This window comes from Heteronotia binoei, chromosome 15 (genome assembly GCF_032191835.1).
Source record: "Heteronotia binoei isolate CCM8104 ecotype False Entrance Well chromosome 15, APGP_CSIRO_Hbin_v1, whole genome shotgun sequence".
Taxonomy (NCBI): domain Eukaryota; kingdom Metazoa; phylum Chordata; class Lepidosauria; order Squamata; family Gekkonidae; genus Heteronotia; species Heteronotia binoei.
The window spans coordinates 58,129,785-58,154,821 of NC_083237.1; the positions used below are offsets into that span (position 1 = coordinate 58,129,785).

At 48.3% G+C, this 25,037-nt stretch overlaps 2 protein-coding genes across 2 annotated transcripts in view; one reads left to right on the forward strand and one right to left on the reverse strand.

Annotated features, from left to right (window-relative positions):
* NR1D1 (nuclear receptor subfamily 1 group D member 1) overlaps positions 1-25,037 on the forward strand; it is a 375,483-nt gene that overhangs the window by 78,707 nt on the left and 271,739 nt on the right. The gene's annotated exons all lie outside the window — the stretch shown is intronic.
* Positions 1-25,037, reverse strand: part of THRA (thyroid hormone receptor alpha) — a 231,283-nt gene that overhangs the window by 39,912 nt on the left and 166,334 nt on the right. The window contains 1 exon segment of the mRNA XM_060256782.1: positions 8,590-8,651. Coding sequence (XP_060112765.1) covers positions 8,590-8,651 — 62 coding nt within the window.

Genomic DNA, 25,037 nt, shown 5'->3' on the forward strand with positions numbered 1-25,037 from the left:
ACAACATATACATTTCTAAACATCCCTGTACACATGCTAACAGCTCCTCAACATGGGTGTTTAAATATGCACCTATGTTCTTCACGTGTTTTAAGTGTTTGTTGCGTGAAACACTGATGTTCTTGCAAGCAGAGTTCTAGATGGGGCTTGGAGTTCTCCTGGAATCACAACTGATTCTTCTCCAGGACTTTTTTTGAGCTGGGATGCACAGAAACCGAGTTACCGCTGGCTTGGCATCAGGGGGTGTGGCCTAATATGCAAATGAGTTCCTGCAGAAAAGCCCTGTGTGAAACACTAGTGCCAGCAGGGGGTGTGGCCTAATGTGCAAATGAGTTCCTGTTGGGCTTTTTCTACCAAAAAAGCCCTGCTCTTCTCATAATGTGACCAAGTGACCAAAGTACAAGAGCTTCAGTTTAGTCGTTTTCTCTTCCAGGGAGAGTTCAGGCTTGATTTGATCTAGAACCCACTGCTTTGTCTTTTGGGCAGCCCACGGTATCTGTAAAACTTTCCTCTAGTACCACATTTCAAAAGAATGTGGTATCTTCCTGTCAGCTTTTCTTTACTGTCCAGCTTTCCCACCCATACACATTAATGGGGAATACAGTGGCCTGAATTAACTTGATATTGGTCGCCAGGGACACATCCTTACACTCAAGACCTTTCCTAGCTTCTTTATAGCTGCCAGTTTCAGTCTCCTTCCAGTTTCTTGAGTGAAGTCTTGCTTTTTATTGATGACCAAGCCAAGGAATAGAAAATCTTGAACAATTTCAATTTCTTTGTCAACCTTAAAAGTTTTGTAATTGGGCAGTAGTTCTGACTTTTGTCTTCTTGATGTTAAGCTGTAATAATTGCTTTGGCACTTCCTGCTTAACCTTCCGTAGTAGCCATTTCAGTTAGAATCACAGAGTTGGAAGGCCTCCCCCACCCCGGTCATCTTTTCCAGGGGTGGCAAAACTGTGGCTCTTTCACACATATTGTGTGGCTCTTGAAGCCCCCACCACCCTGTTAGCTGGCTTGGGAGAAGGCATTTCTCTCTTGAAATCACTTCTCTAGGCCAAGCCAGCTGGCGGCTTGGAAAATACATTTAAAGTTAAAGTTGTTTTACTTCCATCTCCCCCTCCCCCATCTATTTGTCTGCCTTCCTTCCTGTCTTGCGGCTCTCAAACATCTTACATTCATGTCTTGCGGCTCGCAAACGTCTGACATTTATTCTGTGTGGCTCTTACATTAATGAAGTTTGGCCACCCCTGATCTAGTCCAACTCCCTGCACAATGCAGGAAATTCACAAACACCTCCTCCGAAATTTACAAGATCAGCATTGCTGTCAGATGGCCATCCAGCCTCTGTTTAAAAACCTCCAAGGAAGGAGAACCCACCACTTCTTCACTATTCTTCACTAGTTTCCACCGGTAATAGCTATCTCAAATTGTTGACAGATGCTGGGCAAAATATGCATGTGTGAGTCCTTCAAATATGAGGCTGTACACACTTTCCCCTCCTACATATAGATAAAGGGCCCCAAAAACCAGATATGATTTTCCAAAGGGAGCTAGACAGACGGGCAATGGTGGGAAAAGGTGGTGGATCTTCTGGCCATCTGGAGCCCAGCTGTTTGCAACATGAAAACCCAACGGTTTGGGGTGGTGGTGGTGGGAGAAGATGAGAAGGCCTCCTTTCCTCTCCCGCCCTGCCAGCTAGACAGTCAACATCTGGATAAGAAGCAGAAGCATCAGGGCACAGTGCCGACGCCCTCTCCCTGCTGAGAGACCACACAATTTGCAGCTGCATTAGACCAATTTACGCAGATTCTTTTAAGGCCCAGAGAAGGCTAGCAACATGTACCTTTCCCTGTCAACTTCCACGTGAAAAAGCCAAGGCCCTTCTATGTAGCCACTGAACTGAGAACCCTTAATATGCAGTGGAACAGTGGGTAGGTATCAATGTTCCCTCTAAGCTGGGTTAGTGTGAGCTAGCTCACAGATTTTAACCTCCAGCTCACACATTTTTGCCTTAGCTCAGGAACGATGGCCTGGGAGGAAACTAATTCATGCGATAGTTCACAACTTTAATGCCAGTAGCTCACAAAGTAGAATTTTTACTCACACGACTCCAAAGCTTAGAGCAAGTATTGGTAAGTATACACATTTTCTATTGCATGTGCACTGTAACGTGTGGTGCACGGAACATACACCCATAACGTAGGCGTGGATTCCTCAGTAAGGACACATGTCACCCATGTTGCATGTTACACTTTCCTGGTGCCTGCTAAATGCTTTTAGAAGGTGGGTGGAGTTAGCAGGATTTCTCATTGGCTGTGCAAATTTAAAGGCATCCTGTTGAACAGAGATCCTGCCTGAAATGTTGAAGTAGTCCTATTAAGAATTATATATAGCCTTGCTCTCTGACATTTTGTGGCTGGCTCTGCCTTCCGTGTCAGCCATTTTGTGATCCTGCCCTACGTCACTGGCTTCAAAAGGCTGGGGACCCCCCACTACACACCACACCTGAGCAAAAGGAAATTTATCTTTAATCCAGGGTCAAACTCCTATGCGATTTGGTCCCGGAATCATTTCCTTCTTGTGGAGAGTTCTTGTGGAAAGTTCTCCAGCGTTGAGTGAAATTTTCCACCTGGCAATCTCTAAATCAAAATAAGGTGAGGTTGCCAGCACTGCGGATTACAAGATCAACAGGCACATCTTTTCACTCAAGCGGCAAATGAATCCATGATTTACCGATAATACAAAACCTACTCTTGCCCTCTGGGGTTTTGTTTCTTACGTGAAAATAGGATTGCCAGGTCCGACTCAGGAAATATCTGGGGAATTTGGGAGAGGAACCAGGAGACTTGGGGGATGGAGCCAGGAGCGAGGTTGTGACAAGCACGATTGGACTCCAAAGGGAGTTGGGCCATCACACCTTTTAAATGCCTTCCTTCCATAGGAAATAATGAAGGATAGGGGCACCTTCTTTGGGGGGGTCATAGAATTGGACCCCCTGATCCAATCTTTTTGAAACTTAGACAGTATATTGGGGAGAGATACTGGATGCTATACTGAAAATCTGGTGCCTCTACCTCAAAAAACAGGACCCCCAGAGCCCCAGATACCTGCTGATCAATTCTCCATTATTTTCTATGGGAATAAGCCTCCATAGGGAATCATGAGTTCCCAGCAGACATTTCCCCCCCCCCCCGCCCCGCTTTCTGATTACCCTGAAGTGGGGGGAGGGCCTCCAAACCGGGGGATCCCCTGCCTCCACCTGGGGATTGGCAACCCTAATTTGGAGAGAAACAGCAGGTAGACAGGAGAAGGAGGAAGAGTGGGGGGGGGGGGAGGTGGAGATGCATCCTAAAGGGAAAAGACTGGGCTTGGCATTTCGCATGGGCCCGCCCGCTGGCCCCTGCTCCTTGGCCCACTATAATTTCACCTCTTGAGTCCCCCACAGGAAGCCACGCCCTTTAACGCTTTATCTTCTGCCTGCAGATGCGGCCGTTTGAGAACCGATATCCTGAGCTGCCCCGTGACCTCCTTGGCCTGGCCAGCGGAAGGGATCAAAAGAACCTCCCTGGGATCGAGAGGGATGGCTTTCTGAAGGATATCCTGTTCTGCTGTCTGGGTGATGGCTTCTTTCGGTCAAGGCAGTTTGCTCGTCCCCCTGCTGAAAAATTCCTTTTGCACTCAAGATCTGTTGATCTGCAGCTTAATGTGGGGGGGGGGGGGGGGAGGGGAAAGCCAACCCCTTATCCGGGATGGTTGCTGACCTGGTGCACACATGTGTTTTGGCTGGGCTGGCAGTGGGTGGGCCTACAAGCTGTGGATCTGCTCTCGATTTAGGAATTTTTTTGGTACTGGCTGGGTTCATCTGGAAGCGGGTAGGCAGCTGGTGAGTGGATAGAACCTGATCGGTGCAGCTGAGGGACTAGAGGAGAGGAATTTCTGGTTCCAAGGCTGCTTTTTTGATTCTATGAAGACAGATCTAGGTCAGGGGTGTCGAAGTCATTTGTTATGAGGGCCAGATCTGACATAAATGAGACCAGGCCATGTCGGGTTGGGCCGAGCCGTGCTGGGCTGGGCCATGTGTGTACCTATTTAAGATTAATAGGCGAAATTGCAGAACACTCGCGCACGGGCCTTTTCCGTTGCAGCTCCATGCCTGTGGAACCAGCTCCCGGAAGAGGTGCGGGCTCTGCGGAGTCCAGACCAATTCCGCAGGGCCTGCAAGACCATCCTTTTTAGGCAGGCCTTCGCAGACTGCTGACAAAGGACGGCCGAACTGATGATCCACCAAAGTGACTCTGTTTAGTGATCCTTACCATTATGCAAATAGACAGAATAGCGCCAGGAACATCACTGTTGCTGTTAAATTATGTAAATTGGAATGATTTTTAAGACACTGTTGATTTAAACTATTGTACAACTTTTTAATGTCGTTTTAAAATTACTGTATAGCTTTTTATCTGAATACGTTGTTAGCTGCCCTGAGCCTGCCTAGGCGGGGAGGGCGTGATATAAATAAAATTTATTATTATTATTAAGTAGCAGAGATATAAATTTTATAAAGAACACAGACAAACCCAAATATATTTTTGAACTTAAACATGTTTAAAACGTTAGCACTGAATGGTTTTAAAGATTCTTTCTTTGTATTTCTCCCATGGGATCCAGGGAACAGGGTAATGGAAGCTCCGGCTCTTTCCTTCCTTCCCCAGGTGACTGGGGGGGGAGCCTCAGCCAATAGAAGGAAGAGAGGCTTGGCTCAGTAGCTGTGCTGTGCAATTGAGAGAGCCTGGCAAAGCAAGCTATTCCTCCCCCTTTCCTCCCCAAGGGAGGAGCCTTAGCCAATGGAGAAAATAGAGGTTTCGCTCTGTAGCTCCTGTGCAATTGAGCGATCCTTGCAAAACAAGCTGTTATGCAGAAGGATGCAAGATATATGGAGAAGAAAGCAGATGACAGCCGGTTGTTCATGGGCCTGATAGGAGCCCTTCGGGGGCCTGATTCGGCCCCCAAACTGCATATTCGACACCCGTGATCTAGGTGGATAGTCGTGTGGGTCTTGAAGCAACAGAACAGAGTCCAGTGGCACCTTTAAGAACCCCCAAAGTTTTATTCATGGTCTTAACGGTGCCACACTGGACTCCAACTTTATTCTCTGATTCTACAGGATGGATCCCCTTGGTAACCATTAACATTTTTTTTGGTTCCCGAGTGTTTTTAGAAAGGGGGCGAGGCCAAGCCAGGCTTTTACGCAGAAAGGCTTCTGAATGGCTGTGCAGATTTCCGCCTCCCTCCCCACAAAAGTTGCTTTGGCAGAAAGTGCTATCATGGCACACGGATCTTCGCTGTGTGACTGAAGGTCATCTGCCATTTTGTGGCTTTGCCCACCATACTGCGGCAGAGTTTCAAAGGCGGCCGCAGGCTCAAAAAGGTTGGGGATCTCTGTCCTACAGTGAAAGGATTCTACTTGGTGGATCCAGCACTATGGCAAGGCTTTGTCTGACTTTCTTTTAACTACTGAAAACTCTCATTTGATGAGCGGCGGCTCAACAAACGTCAGTGGTGGAAAACACGACAACCCTCCTGCATTTCGGTTTGGGAGACTGGGATAAAACACCCCACACTGTGCTGTGAAATGTTTTTGGTGGACGTTGGGTCACTGGTAGGGTTAGCAATCCCCAGTAGGGGGCAGAGGATCCCCTGGTTTGGAGGCCCTCCCCCTACTTCAGGGTTATCAGAAAGCAGAGAAGGGGGTGACCAGTCTTTATAGGATATAATGGAGAACCGATCTGTGGGTACCTGGGGCTTTGGAGAAAGGCTGTTTTTTGAGGTCGAGGCACCAAATTTTCAGCATAGCATCTGGGGTCTCTCCTAAAAAAGAACCTCCCCGAGTTTCAAAAAGATTGGATCAGGGGGTCGAATTTTATGAGTTTCAAAAGAAGGTGCCCCTATCCTCCATTATTTCCAATGGAGGGAAGGCATTTAAAAGGAATGTGGTCCCTTTAAATGTGGTGGCCAGAACTCCCTTCAGAGTTCAATCATGGTTGCTCCTGACTCCATCCCCAAAGTCCCCAGATATTTCTTGAGTCGGACCTGGAACCCGAGTATTTTCATATAAGAAACAGAATCCTTGAGGGCATGGGTAGGATTTATATCATCGGTATATCATGGATTCATTTGCCTCTTGCATTGGTAGCTTGGTGGTTTGGTTTACGTAATTCTGACCATTGTATTTATTGGCAACAGTATGTATGTTACTACATTTTGACTTTTTTGCTATATGTATTTCTAGTGTTTTATGTATTTTTCATGCGTTTGTGTATTTAAGTACACTGTTTTCATTGAACAAGAGAGATATCTGTTTTCTGTAATACTGACTACAGGACTACTAATGCACTGTTTCTACTATATTCTAGAGGGGTATTGTTGATAACTTTGTACTGACTTTTGCTATTAGCTTTATACTCACTGTGATGATATTCTTTCCTCTCCCACAATCTCTCCTGTTTTGCTCACAATGTGGCCAACCAGTTCCCTTGGAGGGCCAGCAACGGCATAGAGGCTGACGCCTTCCCCTGATAAGAACGTAAGGAGAGCCCTGCTGGATCAGATCAGGTGTCCATCTAGTCGAACATCCAGTCTCACACATGGACCAACCAGTTCCTCTGGAGAGCCAACAACAGGGCATAGAGGCTGAGGCCTTCCCCTGATAAGAACGTAAGGAGAGCCCTGCTGGATCAGGCCAATGGTCCATCTAGTCCAGTTTCCTGTCTCACACAGAGGCCAACCAGTTCCTCTGGACAACCAACAACAGGACATAGAGGCTGAGGCCTTCCCCTGATGTTGCTTCCTGGCACTGGGATTCAGGATTGACTGCCTCTGAACGCGGAGGTTTCTTTAAGTCAACAAGGCTAGTATCCACTGATAGACCAATGTTCCCTCTTAGCTGCAGAGTCTTATGAGCAAAAATTCTACTTTGTGAGCTCCTGGCGTTAAAGCGGTGAGCTACTGCATAAATTATGGTGCTCTGGGGTCATCCTTCCTGAGCGAAGACAAAAATGTGTGAGCGGGAGGCTAAGAATCTGTGAGCTAGCTCATGTTAACTCAGCTAAGAGGGAACACTGCGAAAGACTTAGGCCGCAAAGTCCCACGGCTTTTGCGTCGCAAATGTAAACCGCCAAAAACCAGTTTACATTTGCGACGCAAAAGCCGCGGGACTTTGCGGCTCTTCCGGGTTCTGCGGAGCAATTAGTGCGAAATCTGCGCAGACGCTGCGCTGTGAAGAGGGACGTCGCTCCGGCGTAAGGTCAGTGCGAAAACGCCCTTAATCTCCATAAATCTATCTAAGCTCCTTCTAAAGCTATGTGCTCCTGTGGCCACCATGACATCCTCTGACCGCGAATTCCACATTTTAATCACTCTCTGAGTCAAGTAGTATTCCCTTATGTCCATCCGGAACCTACTGCCCGCCCATCAGCTTCATTGGACGCCCTGGAATTCTAACATGTTGGGAGAGGGAGAAAAAGTTCCATTTGTCAGCTGTCTCCACCCCATGCATAACTTTTTAAAAACCTTTATAATATCCCCCACTCTGTAGCCATCTCTTTTTCTAAACTGAAAAGTCCCAGACTCCAGCCTTTCCTCCTAGGGAAGGTGCTCCAGCCCTAGGGTTGCCAATCCCCAGGTGAGTAGAAACAGGAAACGAAACGCTGTGCACAGTGCACTTATACTTAGATACATTCATTTGCATATATTCATACTCCCATCAAAGATTTTTTTTCAGATAAATCGTACAACGTTCACATTAATAGTCCCAACTCTGATATAGTTCATACAAATAAAAAATACAATCCAATCCTGGATGCTTGAAAGAAACGGTACCAGTCCTTGCTGAGTCGATGAGTTCCAAATGTAGGTGATACCATGTAACGTACTGTATAACATAGCTCTTAAGGCAGCGGTCGTCAATTCAACCGGTGCGGCAGAGACACGATTCTGGCTATTGTCTTGTTTCATGTAAACTTCTACTATGGCCGCAGTTATCACTGGGAACCCGTGCTAAGGCACCTGCTCTCATTCACTAATGCTTTATTTACAGTTTGCACGTAATGGGTTTTCCATCTTCATCAGAAAGCAGGGGAGGGGAGGGAAATGGCTACTGGGAACTCTATTATTCCCTCTGGAGACATTCCCATAGGAAATAATGGAGAATTGATCCGTGGGTATCTGGGGCTCAAGGAGGGACCCTGTTTTTTGAGATAAAGGCACCAAATTTGCAGCATAGCATCCAGTGCCTCTCCCCAAAATACCCCCCAAGTTTCAAAAAGATTGGACGAGGGGGTCCAATTCTATGAGCCCCCGAAGAAGGTGCCCCATCCTTCATTATTTCCTATGGAAGGAAGGCATTTTAAAAGGTGTGCGATTCCTTTAAATGGGATGGCCAGACTCCTTTGGAGTTCAATTACCCTTGTCACACCCTTGCTCCTGGCTCCGCCCCCAATGTCTCCTGGCTCCACCTCCGAAGTCCCCAGATATTTCTTGAATTGGACTTGGCAACCGTATCCGATCCCCTAAAGTCAAGACAAAGGTACTTACCTGACATACTGCTTTTCACCGAACATTGGCTGCTTTTTCTTTTACGTTTCCCATCCGGCCACCTTTGCAGAAGGAGAAGTGTGTGGGGGAGAGAGAGAGAGAGAGAGAAAGAAAGAAAACCAATTAAATGCATGCACCTTTAAGGGCTCACGCAACCCCGCTTCTTCACCTGCCCCCTTTTGAAACCGTGACACTGTTTCACTGCCTCTTGTGCCAAAGATTCCTCAGCTCACCTTTGTGCTTCACGCAGCCTCATTTCCACCAGCCCCTCTCCCTCGCAGAAAGGCAAACGCGGAATGAGAGGACTCGCTTTGCATTATCTGGAAGGAGCAGAGGCGATAAGGGGGCTGAGGAGAAGTTTCGCTGCGTGCACGCGAGCACGCTACAACTAACGCCCCCCCCTTGACCTGGGATTCCCATGGTGTCCTTTTTATGGCCTTAAAACTTGCTACGGCACCCTCACGCTCATCTGCATGGGCTTTCAGTGGGGGGGGGGGGGTCAAATGGGAAATGCAGTCTGATCCTTATACCCTTCCCCTGCTCCTATGGAGTGAAGGGATTTATCCCAGGGGTCCCCAACCTTTTTGAGCCTGTGGACACATTAGGGATTCTGATACGGCATGGTGGGCGCAGCAACCAAAGGGCTGCCGCAAAATGGCTGCCGCAGTAGGCGGAGCCAGTCACAATACGATGGCCACACCTTAACTCCAGGAATGCCATGAAGATCCTTGTGCTGGGGTGGCATGCGCTACCAAAGCAGCCATTTACAAAGAATCAAATCTCCAAGTCAATCAAATTTCTTCCCCCCCCATAACAATTTGTATTTTATTGAGAATAAGTCCCTTTACATACTTAAAACACAGATGACAGTGCAGCTTAATACTAAGGCAACTGTCTTCTTAACAATAACAATATTCGCAAAAAGAAAATTATAAAATTATGCACACGAATATTTACTTGAAACCAAATTTACATATTTTCAATAAACTTAAGGTCTAAAAGGTAAATACTAATTAAAATAAAATAAATTAACTTAAAATAAAATAATATCTTGCGAAATTAGTGATAAGTTATTTTAGCTTTGTGTCGGAACTGACATCAAAGTAGTAGCGTGTCTTTGTAGATTTTATTTTTTTAAAACTGAATTAACGTAAAGCGGGTCATTGTCTATTTTCTCAAGAACGGGAAGCCCAGTGGCTACGTAGTTGGTGTATGCTTAGCCAATCAAATTCCTAGTTGTCAGTCAGAAGTCTTGTTAGACGAATGCCCTACCGGCCCCCACTCGCTTCCTAAAAACACCTCACGCGTGCCAAAAAAAGATGTCAGCGGACAACGTGGCGCCCACGGGTACCACGTCGAAGACCCCGATTTAGGGAGACCCTGGTTTAGGTAGCTTCATCCTGGCCTTCGACAGAGAAGTTCGGTGCAGTGTCCGTGGGAGTTTCATGTCTGTGTGTTCAGCTTCACAACAACTCTGTGAAGTTTATGAAGCCGGGGAGTAGTGATTAGCCCAAGGTCACCGACAGGAGCCTCCGGCCTGACTAGAAATTCAAACTCCCCAATCCGGGGCCTGCTCTACCTGTCCGGCAGAAGGCAGTGGCAGAGTGCTGAAGTAGTAGAACAGCAGGCCTTGAATCCAAAAGTCCACAGGAGGACAGCTCTTGAACCTTTCTGAGGGTTCCCCCCCCCCCAATTACCTACCTTGTCAATTGAATAGTAGATGCAGCTGCATAACAATCCCTGGATTAGGAGAGCGGGCAGCCAGCTAACCAACAGGGGCTTTGCTGCACCCCCATCAACACTCATGAACCCCCGGAGAAGCCCATGCCACCCTTTCTCCACTTCTTATGGGATTTTGGGCGGCAGGTGGCTTGCTGACCTTTTGACTGGGAGGGGGGGTGACCCAGGAGAGCCCCGGGTGAGCGAGGCCTGCTTGGGCTGGCTGGATCTCTAGCCAGCCCAATCAGGCCTTCCTCTCCCGGGGCTCTCCTTTCTTGCATCAGGTTGCTTTTGGCTGGTGGAAGGTGGCATATGCTAATGAGCTCCACCACCTATTTTTCTACAAAACAAAACGACCCCTGCTGTTGGGTCTTTGAATCTGTTAAACATCTTCATTATGTTGTACGCTAATTTACTGCTCACTCTTTACCTATATACAGTATGTCGCAGAAGTGAGTACACCCCCTCACATTTTGTAGATATTTAAGTATATCTTTTCATGTGACAACACTGAAGAAATGACACTTGGCTACAATGTAAAGTAGTGAGTCCGCACCTTGTATAACAGTGTAAATGTGATGTCCCCTTAGAATTATGCAACACAGAGCCATTAATGTCTAAACTGCTGGCAACGAAAGTGAGCACACCCCTAAGAGATAATGTCCAAATGGGGCCCAAAGTGTCAATATTTTGTGTCTCCACCATTATTTTCCAGCATTGCCTTAACCCTCTTGGGCATTAGGGGTGCCAATCCCCAGGCGGGGGCAGAGGATCCCCCGGTTTGGAGACCCTCCCCCCGCTTCAGGGACATCAGAAAGCGGGGGGAGGGGAGGGAAATGTCTACTGGGAACTCTATTATTCCCTAGGGAGATTTATTCCCATAGAAAATCATGGAGAACTGATCTGTGGGTATCTGGGGCTCGGGGGGGGGCTGTTTTTTGGGGTAGAGGCACCAAATTTTTAGTATAGCATCTAGTGCCTCTCCCCAAAATACCCCCCAAGTTTCAAAAAGATTGGACCAGGGGGTCTAATTCTATGAGCCCCAAAAGAAGGTGCCCCTATCCTTCCTATGGAAGGAAGGAATTGAAAAAGTGTGTTGTCCCTTTAAATGTGAGGGCCGGAACTCCCTTTGGAGTTCAATTATGCTTGTCACAGCCTTGCTCTTGGCTCCACCCCTAATGTCTCCTGGCTCCACCCCCAAAGCCCCCAGATATTTCTTGAATTGGACTTGGCAACCCTATTGGGCATAGAGTTCACCAGAGAAGAAGTGTGCAAGCCCACGAAAGCTTATACCTTGTGTGGCAGCATGTGCCTATTCCACCATGTCCTCCTAAGCTTTTCTCCACACCTAGAAAGACTTTTCTTCTACTCTCGAGTAGCCCACCACCTGATCTTTGTAAGGGGCTGCCTCATAAGGGGATCAAGACTCCCAGCTTCCCTTTGCATATTAGGCCACAAAACCCTGATGTAGCCAATCCTCCTGGAGCTCACAGGGCTCTTAGTACTGGGCTTATTGTAAGCTCCAGGAGTATTGGCTACATCAGGGGTGTGTGGCCTAATAAGCAAAGGAGTTCCTGCTACAAAAAAAAGCCCTGCAAGTTTTAGCACAGCACCAGTTTGAGCAAGGGCTCCAAAAGAAATGGGTAAAATGTCAATCCTCTGTCCCTAACGCTATACACACCCTATCAGATATTAAAATATACGGCAGGCTCTTTAGCTTAGGGGTTCTAGCTCTCTGGAAAGCTCCATATCCTTGCAGTCTGCTCCAGCTTTTAATGCAAGTACATGGCCAAAATGGCTGCCTTCCCATTGGAGAGGTCTGTGTGCTCTCATGGACTCAGCACCCAAGGAAAAGAGCGCTCCTTCCTCCTGCAAGGAGTTTTTAGCCTATCTGTTTCGACATCAACTGGTCATGTCAGGTCAAAGAGGATTTCAGGATATCTCCAGAAATCTCTTTCCTGAAGCCTCTCCTGTATTCTAGTCCTCCAAATCTCTGTTCCCTGATTGGGGAAAGGGAAAGAGCTTGACCCACTCGTTATCTCTCCTGCTAGACCTATTAGCACTTGTATGAAGGTGGGCTGAGGTACATCTGTACTTCCCCACCCCCCGCACACAACAACAACAACCATTGATTGTGAGCATACATTCAGATGGGTAGTTGTGTTGGTCTGAAAAAGTAGCAGAATAAAGTTTTAAGTCCAATGGCACCTTTAAGACAAACGAAGTTTCATTCTGGGTATAAGCTTTTGTGTGCATAGACACTTCTTCAGATACATCGCAGCAGACTTCCTCTACCCTTACATATGGGGGCGGGGGTTAGTTGCCAGGAAGGGCTAGTTAGAGTCTAGATGCATAAGTAACTGAGCAGTAAGTATAGCTGAAATTGGATTAAAACAGTTGATAAGATCTGCAATTGGTAGCAAATTAGCATACAAATAAAAGTATATATAAATAAAAAAAGAGGTAGTCCCCTGTGCAAGCACCAGTCGTTTCTGACTCTGGGGTGATGTTGCTTTTGCAACGTTTTCACGGCAGACTTTTTACAGGGTGGTTTGCCATTGCCTTCCCCAGTCATCTACCCTTTTCCCCCAGCAAGCTGTATAAATTACAGATAAATACAAAATAAATAATTTGGGGGGGAGAGGATTAACGATTGAATTATGATTTTTCCTTTTTCAGCAAATAACTGGAGCTGGGGGGAAAAGAGTCGGAACTCTCTGTAGTCTGAGTGAAGTTATATTTATAGCTTATGTCATTTCCGTTCTGTATCTGCCCCCAACCCCCCCAACATCTGAACATCACAGTGGATGCTGGATGCTTGATTCTGCTCTGTTCATACTTCCTGATGAAAAGGCTTTTAAAAGCCCAGTTGTTAAATCAACTACAAAGCAAGAGACAAGCTGCTGGGATGGAACTTTCTGCCCAAATTGTCACATCCGCACACCATGTCACAGCATCCCCATCGCAGGGAAGTTGTGTACCTCAATAGAAGTTGATAATTCCCCTGCAGTTCTCAGCCGAGGGGGTGGTTTCAGATGATGAGAGACTGAGATTGTAGCATGTATGCAGAGGGATGGGGTGCAAAGGGGAGTACAGGTTTTGGAAGGGCAAGTCAGGTTTTTGCACCAGCTTGCCTCTCTGGACTTGGTTAGACTTAACTGCAATTTGAGTAATTCCTTTCCCCTCCCCAATCTGCTCTCTCAAGCAGACTGGGGAGGGGAGGAAGTGATAATTCAGAAGGGATTAGGCCTGCCTTTTGGGAGATCGCAGCTCAGATGTGTAGGTGGGTGGGTGGGGGTGTTGATTAATGAAAAGAACCTTTCCAGATGCACTTCATTTGTTTTAAGCGCAGAAGGACCAACAGCGGCGTTGTTCCTTTCTATTTAGCTTGTTTTCGTTTACTCTGTTTGCACCCCACTTTCCTCTCCAATTCTCCAAAACAATTTACAACATTACTTGGCCCTCCTCTGTTTGATTTTCACAACGACCCTGTGAGGTAGGCAAGGCTAAGCTAACAAGAGGGTGCCTAGTCCAAAAGCACCCAGTGAGCTTCTATGACACAGTGGAGATTCGAACCCAGGTCTCCCAGGCAAGTGAAAATTGACTTCCTTGCAGCGCTTACAGTGCAACTGCATAATTTTAGCCTGTGTGCATATCTGCAGTGTTTGGAAACAGGAGAGCAATGTTTTTCTGTAAAGAGTACATCACCTTCTCCCAAGCTGAGTGAGAGAATGTATGTGGAATGTATGTCTTGCATTCTGCCCCTCCCCTTTGCTTTCTAAATTAAATTCAAAAGACAAAATGTCCTTTTTGGCCCAGAGGAACACAACAACAAAACATGACCTCAGTGGCAACTCAACCAATCAGCCGCGAGCTGCTCAAGCTTCATTTGCATGCTGCCATCCCATTGGAAGTTAATGTGTGTGTGGAATGCAGAGGGTGGAGCAAAGAAGACAGCCGCTAATTTCCCTTGCAGACAGCCCGAGGCAGAGAGGTTTGTCTTAAAAGGTTAATATCCCCAATGTATTTGCAAAGGACAGGACATTTATCAAACACAAACTTCAGGACAACAAAAAAACAATCCATAGGGCCCCAACAGACTAGATCTGAAGGAGACCTTCAGAAAGGAATGTTTACATTGATCCAAGAAGGGGCTTAAGCCACCCCTCTTGCTAACAAGCTCCCTTGCGCTGGGGCCATAACAGAAAAGGCTCTGCAAGCAAAAAGGGGCAGACATTATGGTTGCACATTTTAGCATGGGGAAATTCCTGGAGATTTGGAGAGTTGCCTGGGGAGGCAACGTTTGGGAAAGGTGCGGTGCTCAGGGGATATATGATCCTCCACCAAAGCTCACATTTCTTCCAGAGAACAGTTCATCGTGGAGAACAGGTGGGAGAAGAGCAGGCCTCACCTAGAAGTTGGCAACCCCTAGCACACTCTGGTTCAGCGCAAGCAGATTTTAAACACTGGGCATGGAGTTGTTTTTGGAACAGAAACAATCGGGAGGGGGGGCTATTTAGGTGATTTGTGTCCTGCTTTCCAATTCACAGAATCACTTGAAGATGCCCCAGATTCAGATCAATGGGGTTGTCATTACCAAGTCACAGAAATCAAGCTGTTAAAACTGTTTACATTTCATTTTAAAAGGGCCTCTGAAATTGCACCCCCCCCCTTCACAAATTCAACTGCAGTGAGGGAAAGAGAGATACTTCTTGGGGGAAGGAGTTCCAGAGGTTAAGGGCCTGCTGAGAAGGTCCACATACAGGTCCCTATCAGATGGGACCCCCCTAGGTCCCTCCCTCACTAAAGGTTCCCCTAACAGGGTCTCCTTGCAAAGACATTCTGCATTTAGCACTCGCCTTCCTTCTGTGCGGGGCTCCTCAAGGTGGCTCCTTTCTAGGGTTGCCAAGTCCAATTTAAGAAATATCTGAGGACTTTGGGGGTGGAGACAGGAGACTTTGGGGGTGGAGCCAGGAGACTTTGGGGGGTGGAGCCAGGAGACATTAGGGGTGGAGTCAAGATCAAGGCTGTGACAAGCATCATTGAACTCCAAAGGGAGTTCTGGCCATCACATTTAAAGGGACGGCACACCTTTTCAATGCCTTCCTTCCATAGGAAATAATGAAGGATAGGGGCACCTTCTTTTGGGGCTCACAGAATTGGACCCCCTGGTCCAATCGTTTTGAGACTTGGGGTATATTTTGGGGAGAGGCACTAGATGCTGTACTGAAAATTTGGTGCCTCTACCTCAAAAAACAGCCCCCCCCAGAGCCCCAGATACCCGCGTATCAATTCTCCATTATTTTCTATGGGAATAAATCTCCATAGGGAATAACAGAGTTCCCAGCAGACATTTCCCTCCCCTCCCCCCGCTTTCTGATGACCCTGGAGCGGGGGGAGGGTCTCCAAACCTGGGGATCCCCTGCCCCCACCTGGGGATTGGCAACCCTACTCCTTTCCCCAGATTCTGCATTGGCATCTCCGGAGCGGGGCTGCGTGTTCCTAGCTTGCTCCCTGCCCCACACAAGCTCGAGAGCAGAGAATGAGAACGGCTAATACAGAACCGGGGGCAAAGTGAAAGAAAGTTCAATTCCAGTCACCGAGGTTTTAATCTTGCCCTTTCATAATACTTGTAAAACTGTGACCGGTTTCCCACTGGCCTTACGCCGTTCTCACGCTCCTCTTCTCTGCAGGGCTTCCGTTGGGTTCCACACGATCTGCCCCGGGGCTGCAACTCGCTTTGCCTTTTTTGCGCGGCAAGCAGAAACCGGTTTTTAGAGGATCTTGTTTGCTCCGCAAAAAAGGCGGCCCCGAGGCAGCGAGTGTGAAACCCGACTGAAGCTCTGCCGAGAAGAGAAGCGTGAGAGCGGAGTACGGCTAGTGGGAAATCAGTCTCTCTCTCTCTGGACCCTCCGCTTACTGCACAGAAGTAGACGCCTATTTTCCACTAGCACACGCCAAGGATAGATAGCGGTGGGAAGTACTACCAAGTCATAACCAACTCAAAAGGTTTTCAAGGCAGGAGACATTCAGAGGTGGTTTGCTGTTGCCTGCCTCCGCGTCATGACCCTGAACTACCTTGGAGGTCTCCCATCCAAATAGTGACCAGGGATGACCCTTCTTAGCTTCTGAGACTTGATGAGATCGGACTAACCTGCGCTATCCATGAGAGGATGCTGTCTACTACCAAACTCAGGTCCTAGGTGCACACGCCCTGTTGCGTATGCAGGCAAAACTCCCAACACTCACAAGTTATGACGAATTAGAGTTGCCAATCCCCAGGTGGGGGTCACGAGATCCCTCGGTTTAGAGACCCTCCCCCCCCACTTCAGGGTGAACAGAAAGTGGGGGAAGGGAAATGTCTGTTGGCCACTCCATTATTCCCTGTGGGAACCGATTCTCATAGCGTATAATGGAGAATTGGTCTGTGGGTTTCTGGGGCTGTTTTTTGAGGTAGATGCACCAAATTTTCAGCATAGCATCTGGTGCCCCTCCTCAAAACATCTTCCAAATTGCAAAAAGATTGGACCAGGGGGTCCAATTCTATGCGCCCCCGAAGAAAGTACCTCTATCCATTATTTTCAAAGCATTTAAAAGGTGTGCGGTTCCTTTAAATGTGATGGCCAGAACTCCGTTTGGAGTTCAATAACGTTTGACACAACCGTGCTCCTGGCTCCACCCCCAAAGTCTCCAGATATTTCTTGAATTGGACTTGACAAACCCTATGATGAATATGTGTACATCCTGTGTGCACATACTTAACACCTGTTTTAAGAAAGAGACAACAGGAGTCCACTTTCCCAAACTGGCTCTCAGTTACCCAACAGGCTTCTCCTTATATGATGCCCCTCCAAACAGAAAGACTTAAGATGGCAAAAAAATTAGGGATGCCAGTCTCCAGGTGGGACCTGGGGATCTCCTGGAATTGCAGCTCGTCTGCAGACTACACAGACCAGGAGAGAGGAGGAGGGGGAGCAGGGAATCAAGTTCGGTCCTCCAGATTAGATTTCTCCCACTAGACCACAAGGATTCTTGTAAGCCCTGGAAGGTTTTATGTTTGAATTACGGCACTGTGTGTGTACACTGCTTTTGCAGCATGCTTACTCCGGACCCAGCCAGGGGCTTTCAAGGCAAGGGATATAACAGAGGTGGTCGGCCATTGCCTTCCTCTGCAGAGTCTTCCCTGGAGGTCCCCCACTTCCAAGTCCCGACCCCGCTTAGCTTTCGAGATCGGGCTCTGCTGCATCGCCTCCCCTCCAATTATAGCATTAGGAAATGCAAAAAAGGAAGAAGGGCGGGGGGGGGGGGGGAGAAAAGCAAGCATCGCCGCAGGAAACGGGCCAAGGATAACACACACGCGGCCGGTGCGTACGTGCCGCTTTTGAACAAGCACAACACATCAGCATGTACACAATGCGGCTCCGAAAAGAGACCAGAAATAGCGCCAGCCGAAGCAGGAGGGCACCGGGACTGGAGCACCCAGGTTAGCGCTGCCCGCCCCCTTCCGAAAAAGCACCTCACAGGATGTCCTCTGGCCCCACGTAAAGGACTGCAGGCACGGCCTGTCCCAGGAGTTCCTGGGAGCAGAGCCAGACAACCCCCCTGCACAACGGCTGGGCGATGATGCTTGCTTGGCTCCACGCCAGCCGAGCCCGCTCTCGGCACCTGAGGACAGTGTGTGCCCGGCAGGGGAGCAGAAGCCGCACGGAGATCCCTTCTTCCCGCAACTGGGATTCCCTGGTGATACGGGGAGAGAAGAACAACACTGAGCACCGACAGGGGTAGGGGGGTGGGGAAAGGGGGGGGGTACAGCTGAAATAGGGTTGCCAATCCCCAGGTGGGGGCAGGGGATCCCCCGGTTTGGAGGCCCTCCCCCCACTTCAGGGTTTTCAGAAAGCAAGGGGGGGGGAACGTCTGCTGGGGATGCCATTATTCCCTATGGAGACTGATTCCCATAGGGCAGGGGTGGCCAAACTTGCTTAATGTAAGAGCCACGTAGAGTAAATGTCAGATGTTTGAAAGCCACAAGACATGAATGTCAGACGTTTGAGAGCAGCAAGGAAGGAAGGAAAGCAAATAGATGGGGAGGGAGAAGTGGAAAGAAAGCAACTTTAACTTTAAGTGTGTTCTCCAAGCCACCAGCTGGCTTTGCTTGGAGAAGTGATTTAAAGAGACCAATGCCTTCTCCAAGCTGGCCAACAGGACAGTGGGGGCTTCAAGAGCCACACAATATGTGTGAAAGAGCCACATGTGGCTCCCAAACCACAGTTTGGTCACCCCCGCCATAGGTATAATGGAGAATTGATTTCTGGTTATCTGGGGCTGGGGGGGGTGCTGTTTTTTGAGGTAGAGGCACCAGAATTGCAGCATAGCATCCGATGCCTCTCCCCAAAACACCCTCCAAGTTTCAAAAAGATTGGACCAGGGGGTCCAATTCTATGAGCCCCCCAAGAAGGTGCCCCTATCTTTCATTATTTCCAAACGGAGGGAAGGCATTTAAAAGGTGGGCGTTTCCTTTACATGTGACGGGCCAGAACTCTTTTTGGAGTTCAATTATGCTTGTCACAACCTTGCTCCTGGCTCCACCCCCAAAGTCTCCTGGCTCCACCCCCAAAGACCCCAGATATTTCTTGAATTGGACTTGGCAACCCTAAGCTGAAACCCGCTCTGTAGGCAACCTCCCCTCCCCACCCCCCCCTCCAACACAGAGGAAGGCAGTCTGCTTGGAGTCGACTCACACTGTCTGCACCTGGGCACCGGCTGAGGCAGAGTGCCAATTCCCACATTATGAAGTCCGTGCCTTCCCCGCAGGTCCCGTCGAGAGGACGTGCTCGGAAATGAATTCCCAAACCCGCGGGAGCTCAGGTTTGGGTCTGACTGGGCATGCTTATGTGTACCAGTAGGCTACACGTAAGTTTCCCCATGAGGCCAAACCCCGGCTCTCAAAGGCCTTTTCAGTTCCGGAAAATAGCAAAGAGGGAGGAGGCGGGGAAGCCCTTCTTCCCAGAGGCAGGATGCAAATCAGAGCTGCAAGTGCCTGAGAAGTAAGTTCTGAGCATGCAACCACCAGACCCTGAACTACGGTTGCCAGGTACAATTCCAGAAATACCTGGGAACTTTGGGGGTGGAGCCAGGAGACTTTGAGGATGGAGCCAGGAGCAAGGGTGTGACAAGCATAACTGAACTCCAAAGGGAGTTCTGGCCATCACATTTAAAGGGACAGCACACCTTTTAAATGCCTTCCCTCCATTGGAAATAATGAAGGATAGGGGCACCTTCTTTTAGGGTTTATAGAATTGGAAATCCTAGCTCAACCTTTTAGAAACTTGGAGGGTACTTTGAGGAGAGATACTGGATGCTGTTCTGAAAATTTGGTGGATTGGAGAGCCGGTTTGGTGTAGTGGTTAAGTGTACAGACTCTTATCTGGGAGAACCGGGTTTGATTCCCCACTCTTCCACTTGCACCTGCTGGCATGGCCTTGGGTTAGCCAGAGCTCTGGCAGAGGTTGTCCTTGAAAGGGCAGCTGCTGGGAGAGCCCTCTCCAGCCCCACCCACCTCACAGGGTGTCTGTTGTGGGGGAGGAAGGGAAAGGAGATTGTGAGCCGCTCTGAGACTCTTCGGAGTGGAGGGCGGGATATAAATCCAATATCTTCATCTACCTCACAGGGTGTTTGTTGTGGGGGAGGAAGGGAAAGGAGATTGTGAGCTGCTCTGAGACTCTTCGGAGTGGAGGGCGGGATATAAATCCAATATCTTCATCTACCTCACAGGGTGTCTGTTGTGGGGGAGGAAGGGAAAGGAGATTGTGAGCCGCTCTGAGACTCTTCGGAGTGGAGGGTGGGATATAAATCCAATATCTTCATCTACCTCACAGGGTGTCTGTTGTGGGGGAGGAAGGGAAAGGAGATTGTGAGCCGCTCTGAGACTCTTCGGAGTGGAGGGCGGGATATAAATCCAATATCTTCATCTACCTCACAGGGTGTCTGTTGTGGGGGAGGAAGGGAAAGGAGATTGTGAGCCGCTCTGAGACTCTTCGGAGTGGAGGGTGGGATATAAATCCAATATCTTCATCTACCTCACAGGGTGTCTGTTGTGGGGGAGGAAGGGAAAGGAGATTGTGAGCCGCTCTGAGACTCTTCGGAGTGGAGGGCGGGATATAAATCCAACATCATCATCATCATCATCATCATCATCATCATCATCATCATCTTCTTCTTCTTCTTCTTCTTCTTCTTCTTCTTCTTCTTCTTCTTCTTCTTCTTCTTCTTCTTCTTCTTCTTCTTCTTCTTCTTCTTCTTCTTCTTCTTCTTCTTCTTCTTCTCTGCCTCCAAAAACAGCCTCCCCAGAGACCCGCAGATCAATTCTCCACTATCCCCTATGGGAATTGGTCTCCACAGGGAATAATGCCCAGTAGACGTTTCCCCCCCCCTCCCCACTTTCTGATGACCCTGAAGTAGCGGAAGGCCTCTAAACAGGGGGATCCCCTGCCCCCGACTGGGGATTGGCAACCCCATCCTGAACGCATCATTCAACAGGGCGTTGATTTCTTTACTTCCTCTCCAGTGGGGAACCAAGGGCTTACATTGTTTTCCTCTCCTCCATTTTATCATACAACAGCCCTACACAGGTCAATCGGACAGCACGTGACTGACCCAAGGTCATCCTGTGAGCTTCCATTGCAGAGTGTGGACTTGAACCTGGGACTCCCAGATTCCAATCTGACACTCCGCTATAAAACCCATCGTGGCTGTAGACCCTCCTATCTGCAAGACCGTCTCTCCCTCTATGCACCACCGCAACAGCGTTGCTCATCTGAGCAGGGCTTTCTGCGGATGCCTTTTCTGTTGTGGCCCCTCACCTTGTGGAATGGCCTGCTGGAAAAGGTTAGAAAGGTTCCTGCTCTCCTGGGTTTCTGCAAACTATACCAGACTGAATGATGCCAGAGGGCTTTTCTACGCAGAGTAGCATTGTACAAAAACGATTCACAAAAAGTTCTTGGGCAGATTATTAAGGACTGTGGTCTATGCTACTGCGCATAGCTTGTTTTAAATTGAATCCTACCATGTCATTTCACGTCATTTGATGTCTCCTGTTAAGAAGAAGACGATGATGATATTGGATTTATATCCCGCCCTCCACTCCGAATCTCAGAGTCTCAGAGCGGCTCACATTCTCCTTTACCTTCCTCCCCCACAACAGACACCCTGTGAGGTAGATGAAGATATTGGATTTATATCCCACCCTCCACTCGGAAGAGTCTCAGAGCGGCTCACAATCTCCTTTCCCTTCCTCCCCCACAACAGACACCCTGTGAGGTAGATGAAGATATTGGATTTATATCCCGCCCTCCACTCCGAAGAGTCTCAGAGCGGCTCACAATCTCCTTTCCCTTCCTCCCCCAAAACAGACACCCTGTGAGGTAGATGAAGATATTGGATTTATATCCCGCCCTCCACTCCGAAGAGTCTCAGAGCGGCTCACAATCTCCTTTCCCTTCCTCCCCCACAACAGTCACCCTGTGAGGTAGATGAAGATATTGGATTTATATCTCGCCCTCCACTCCGAAGAGTCTCAGAGCGGCTCACAATCTCCTTTCCCTTCCTCCCCCACAACAGTCACCCTGTGAGGTAGATGAAGATATTGGATTTATATCCCGCCCTCCACTCCGAAGAGTCTCAGAGCGGCTCACAATCTCCTTTCCCTTCCTCCCCCACAACAGACACCCTGTGAGGTAGATGAAGATATTGGATTTATATCCCGCCCTCCACTCGGAAGAGTCCCAGAGCGGCTCACAATCTCCTTCCCCTTCCTCCCCCACAACAGACACCCTGTGAGGTGGGTGGGACTGAAAGGGCTCTCACAGCAGCTGCCCTATCAAGGACAACCTCTGCCAGAGCTATGGCTGACCCAAGGCCATTCCAGCAGCTGCAGGCGGAGGAGTGGGGAATCAAACCCCTGATAAGAGTCCGCGCACTTAACCGCTCCACCAAACTGGCTCTCTTACGCCTTGCTTTGTTCTGTTCTTGTTAGGCTTCTGGTTGGTTCTACAACCCACTCCGTGTAATCTGCCTTCAGTCCAGGGCCGTAGCTAGGATTCCGTGTTTGGTGGGGCCCGCAGCAGGATTTATTGTTTAAGGGGGGGGGGCAGGGCCCACCTGGTTTGGGAGCCCAGGGCTCTCGGCACTGCAAGCTACTTTGAATTCCACAAGCTAACCCCCCTGCACCTGGGCGGTCACGGTAGCTGTGCCCTCCCACCCCTTTCTTATGTGCCCCTCCCTCGGAGAGAAAGAGATCTCTTGACTCTCCCCTCCCCCCCTTTTGCTCTACAAGCTGCGGTGGGAAGGGGAGAGAAACAAGCAAAAAGACCTGCAACGGTGCTACGACTTGTTCAGAGTGGCAGTGAGCAAAGGAGACAGACTGGGGGCCCTCCAGTGGAGGGGCCATACAGTTGGAAGGGGTTTTTGAAAGGCCCCTCCCAGGTCCCACTGTGGCTACGGGCCTGCTTCGGTCCCTATCCTCATCATCATCAAACATCACCGCCACCATCATAGTACGACAGCGTGTGTAGATCCTAAGATTGCCTGGAAGTTGTAGCTCTTTTAGCGTTATGCACCACCAGGTGGCGAGTAGTGTCCCCTCTAAGCTGAGTTAGCGTGAGCTAGCTCGCCAATTTTTAGCCTCTAGCTCACACCTTTTTGTCTTACGTTAGGAAGGATGACCCCAGAGCACACTAACTGATGCAGGAGCTCACCACTTTCAGTGCCAGGAGCTCACAAAGCAGAATTTGTGCTCACGAGACTCTGCAGCTTAGAGGGAACATTGGCGGTGAGCTGGGCTTTTCTTTTTTTAAGGCAAGCGATGTCTCGGAGGTGGTTCGTTTATTTATTATTTAAGCTCCTAGGCCCACCTTCCCTGCGTTGAAGGGCTCACATAAAGATAGAGCACTTAAACAGCATACGGTCTGAGTAAAAAAATAAAAGCCCCGCTTGGAGGTCTCCCATCCAAATACTGGCTGATTTTGCTTAGATCTGACTAGCTCAGGCTAACCTGGGATACCCGGGTCAGAGATCCCATGACAAAGGCGGATTATAAATAACATACATAAGCTACAAATACACCACGCCGGCTTCCAAGTCGGGGCACGCAAGGACGTTGTAACGTGTGGATCACCTTTCTGACCCCTGGGCCAGTGAAAGTCACAGTCAGGGATACCTGAGACCAGGGCGTTGTTTTTTTTTTTTTTAAACATATGATGTTTATTTTAGAAATTCCAAGTAGATAGATCTCAGTAGGCAGCCGTGTTGGTCTGAAGCAACAGAACGAAGCAGTAGACAAGTGCATCTTTAAGACCAACTAAGTTTTATTCAGAATGTAAGCTCCTCTTAAGAGCATACAAAAACTTACATTCTGAATAAAGCTTAGTTCTGAATAAAGCTTATATAGTGAGAGCATACGAAAGCTTACATTCTGAATAAAACATAGTTGGTCTTAATGGTGCACTTCTAAACTGCTTTGTTTTAGAAATTCCAAGTTATACAGAACTTTGTTGGGTGAAGTAACATCGATTAATGCCATATAAAACAAAATTCTACTATACATAAAGTACTATGGTATATGACATGGCAGAACATCTTATTTAGCATTTAAGATAACATCCAGTTCGTCAATCAGTCAATCAAAAGACAAATAAATAAATATCTTCTAAAGGTAAATTAACTGGTAATTGGGCTAGGATTTTGACTCGTGAGCTAAGAATAATGCCTTGCTCCATCCCAAGCCAAACAAAAGGGAATATTTAAATACAAAGAGAAAGAAGGGATAGCATAAGTTAGAAAGAATTATAGTGAGAGAAACTGAAGGTAAGTTGTGTTAATAGGTAAGACGACTACTGCAGATTTATAACCAGCCCTTCTCTCTGAATCAGAGTCTCAGAGTGGCTCCCAATCTCCTTTACCTTTCTCCCCCACAACAGACACTCTGTGAGGTAGGTGGGGCTGAGAGACCTCTCCCCAGAAGCTGCCCTTTCAAAGACAGCTCTGCCAGAGCTATGGCTAACCCAAGGCCATTCCAGCAGCTGCAAGTGGAGAAGTGGGGAATCAAACCTGGTTTTCCCAGATAAGATTCTGCGCACTTAACCACTACACCAAACTGGCTCTCTATTAGAGCTCTGGCTGACCCAAGGCCATTCCAGCAGCTGCAAGTGGAGGAGTGGGGAATCAAACCCCGTTCTCCCAGATAAGAGTCTGCGCACTTAACCACTACACCAAACTGGCTTTCTTAACCACTGCACCAAACAGGAAGGTGATCTATGCTGTTCACCCCCACTCAGTGGGTATGAAGATGGGAAACAGAATGGAAAATGTTTAAATGGAACTGGTGGAAAGGCTAGTGGCCTTGGAGTTGGTTGTATCGGATCCATTCCGAAAGACGGCTGGAATGCAGTTGGACTTCCAGGTGCTCGCACACACACATATGAGAGAGAGAGAGACAGAGAGCCAGAAACAGAAAGAGAGAGAGAGAGAGGTGGCCTCAAGGTCAACTAGAGACCTTCATGGCGGTGACACTGAGCTATAGTGCTAGGGTGTCGAACTCAATTTTTATGAGGGCCGAATCTGACATAAATGAGGCCTTTTTGGGCCGGGCCATGTCGGGTTGGGCTGAGACATGTCGTGCCGGGCTATGTGTGTACCTATTTAAGATTAGGTAGCAGAGAAATAAATTTTATAAA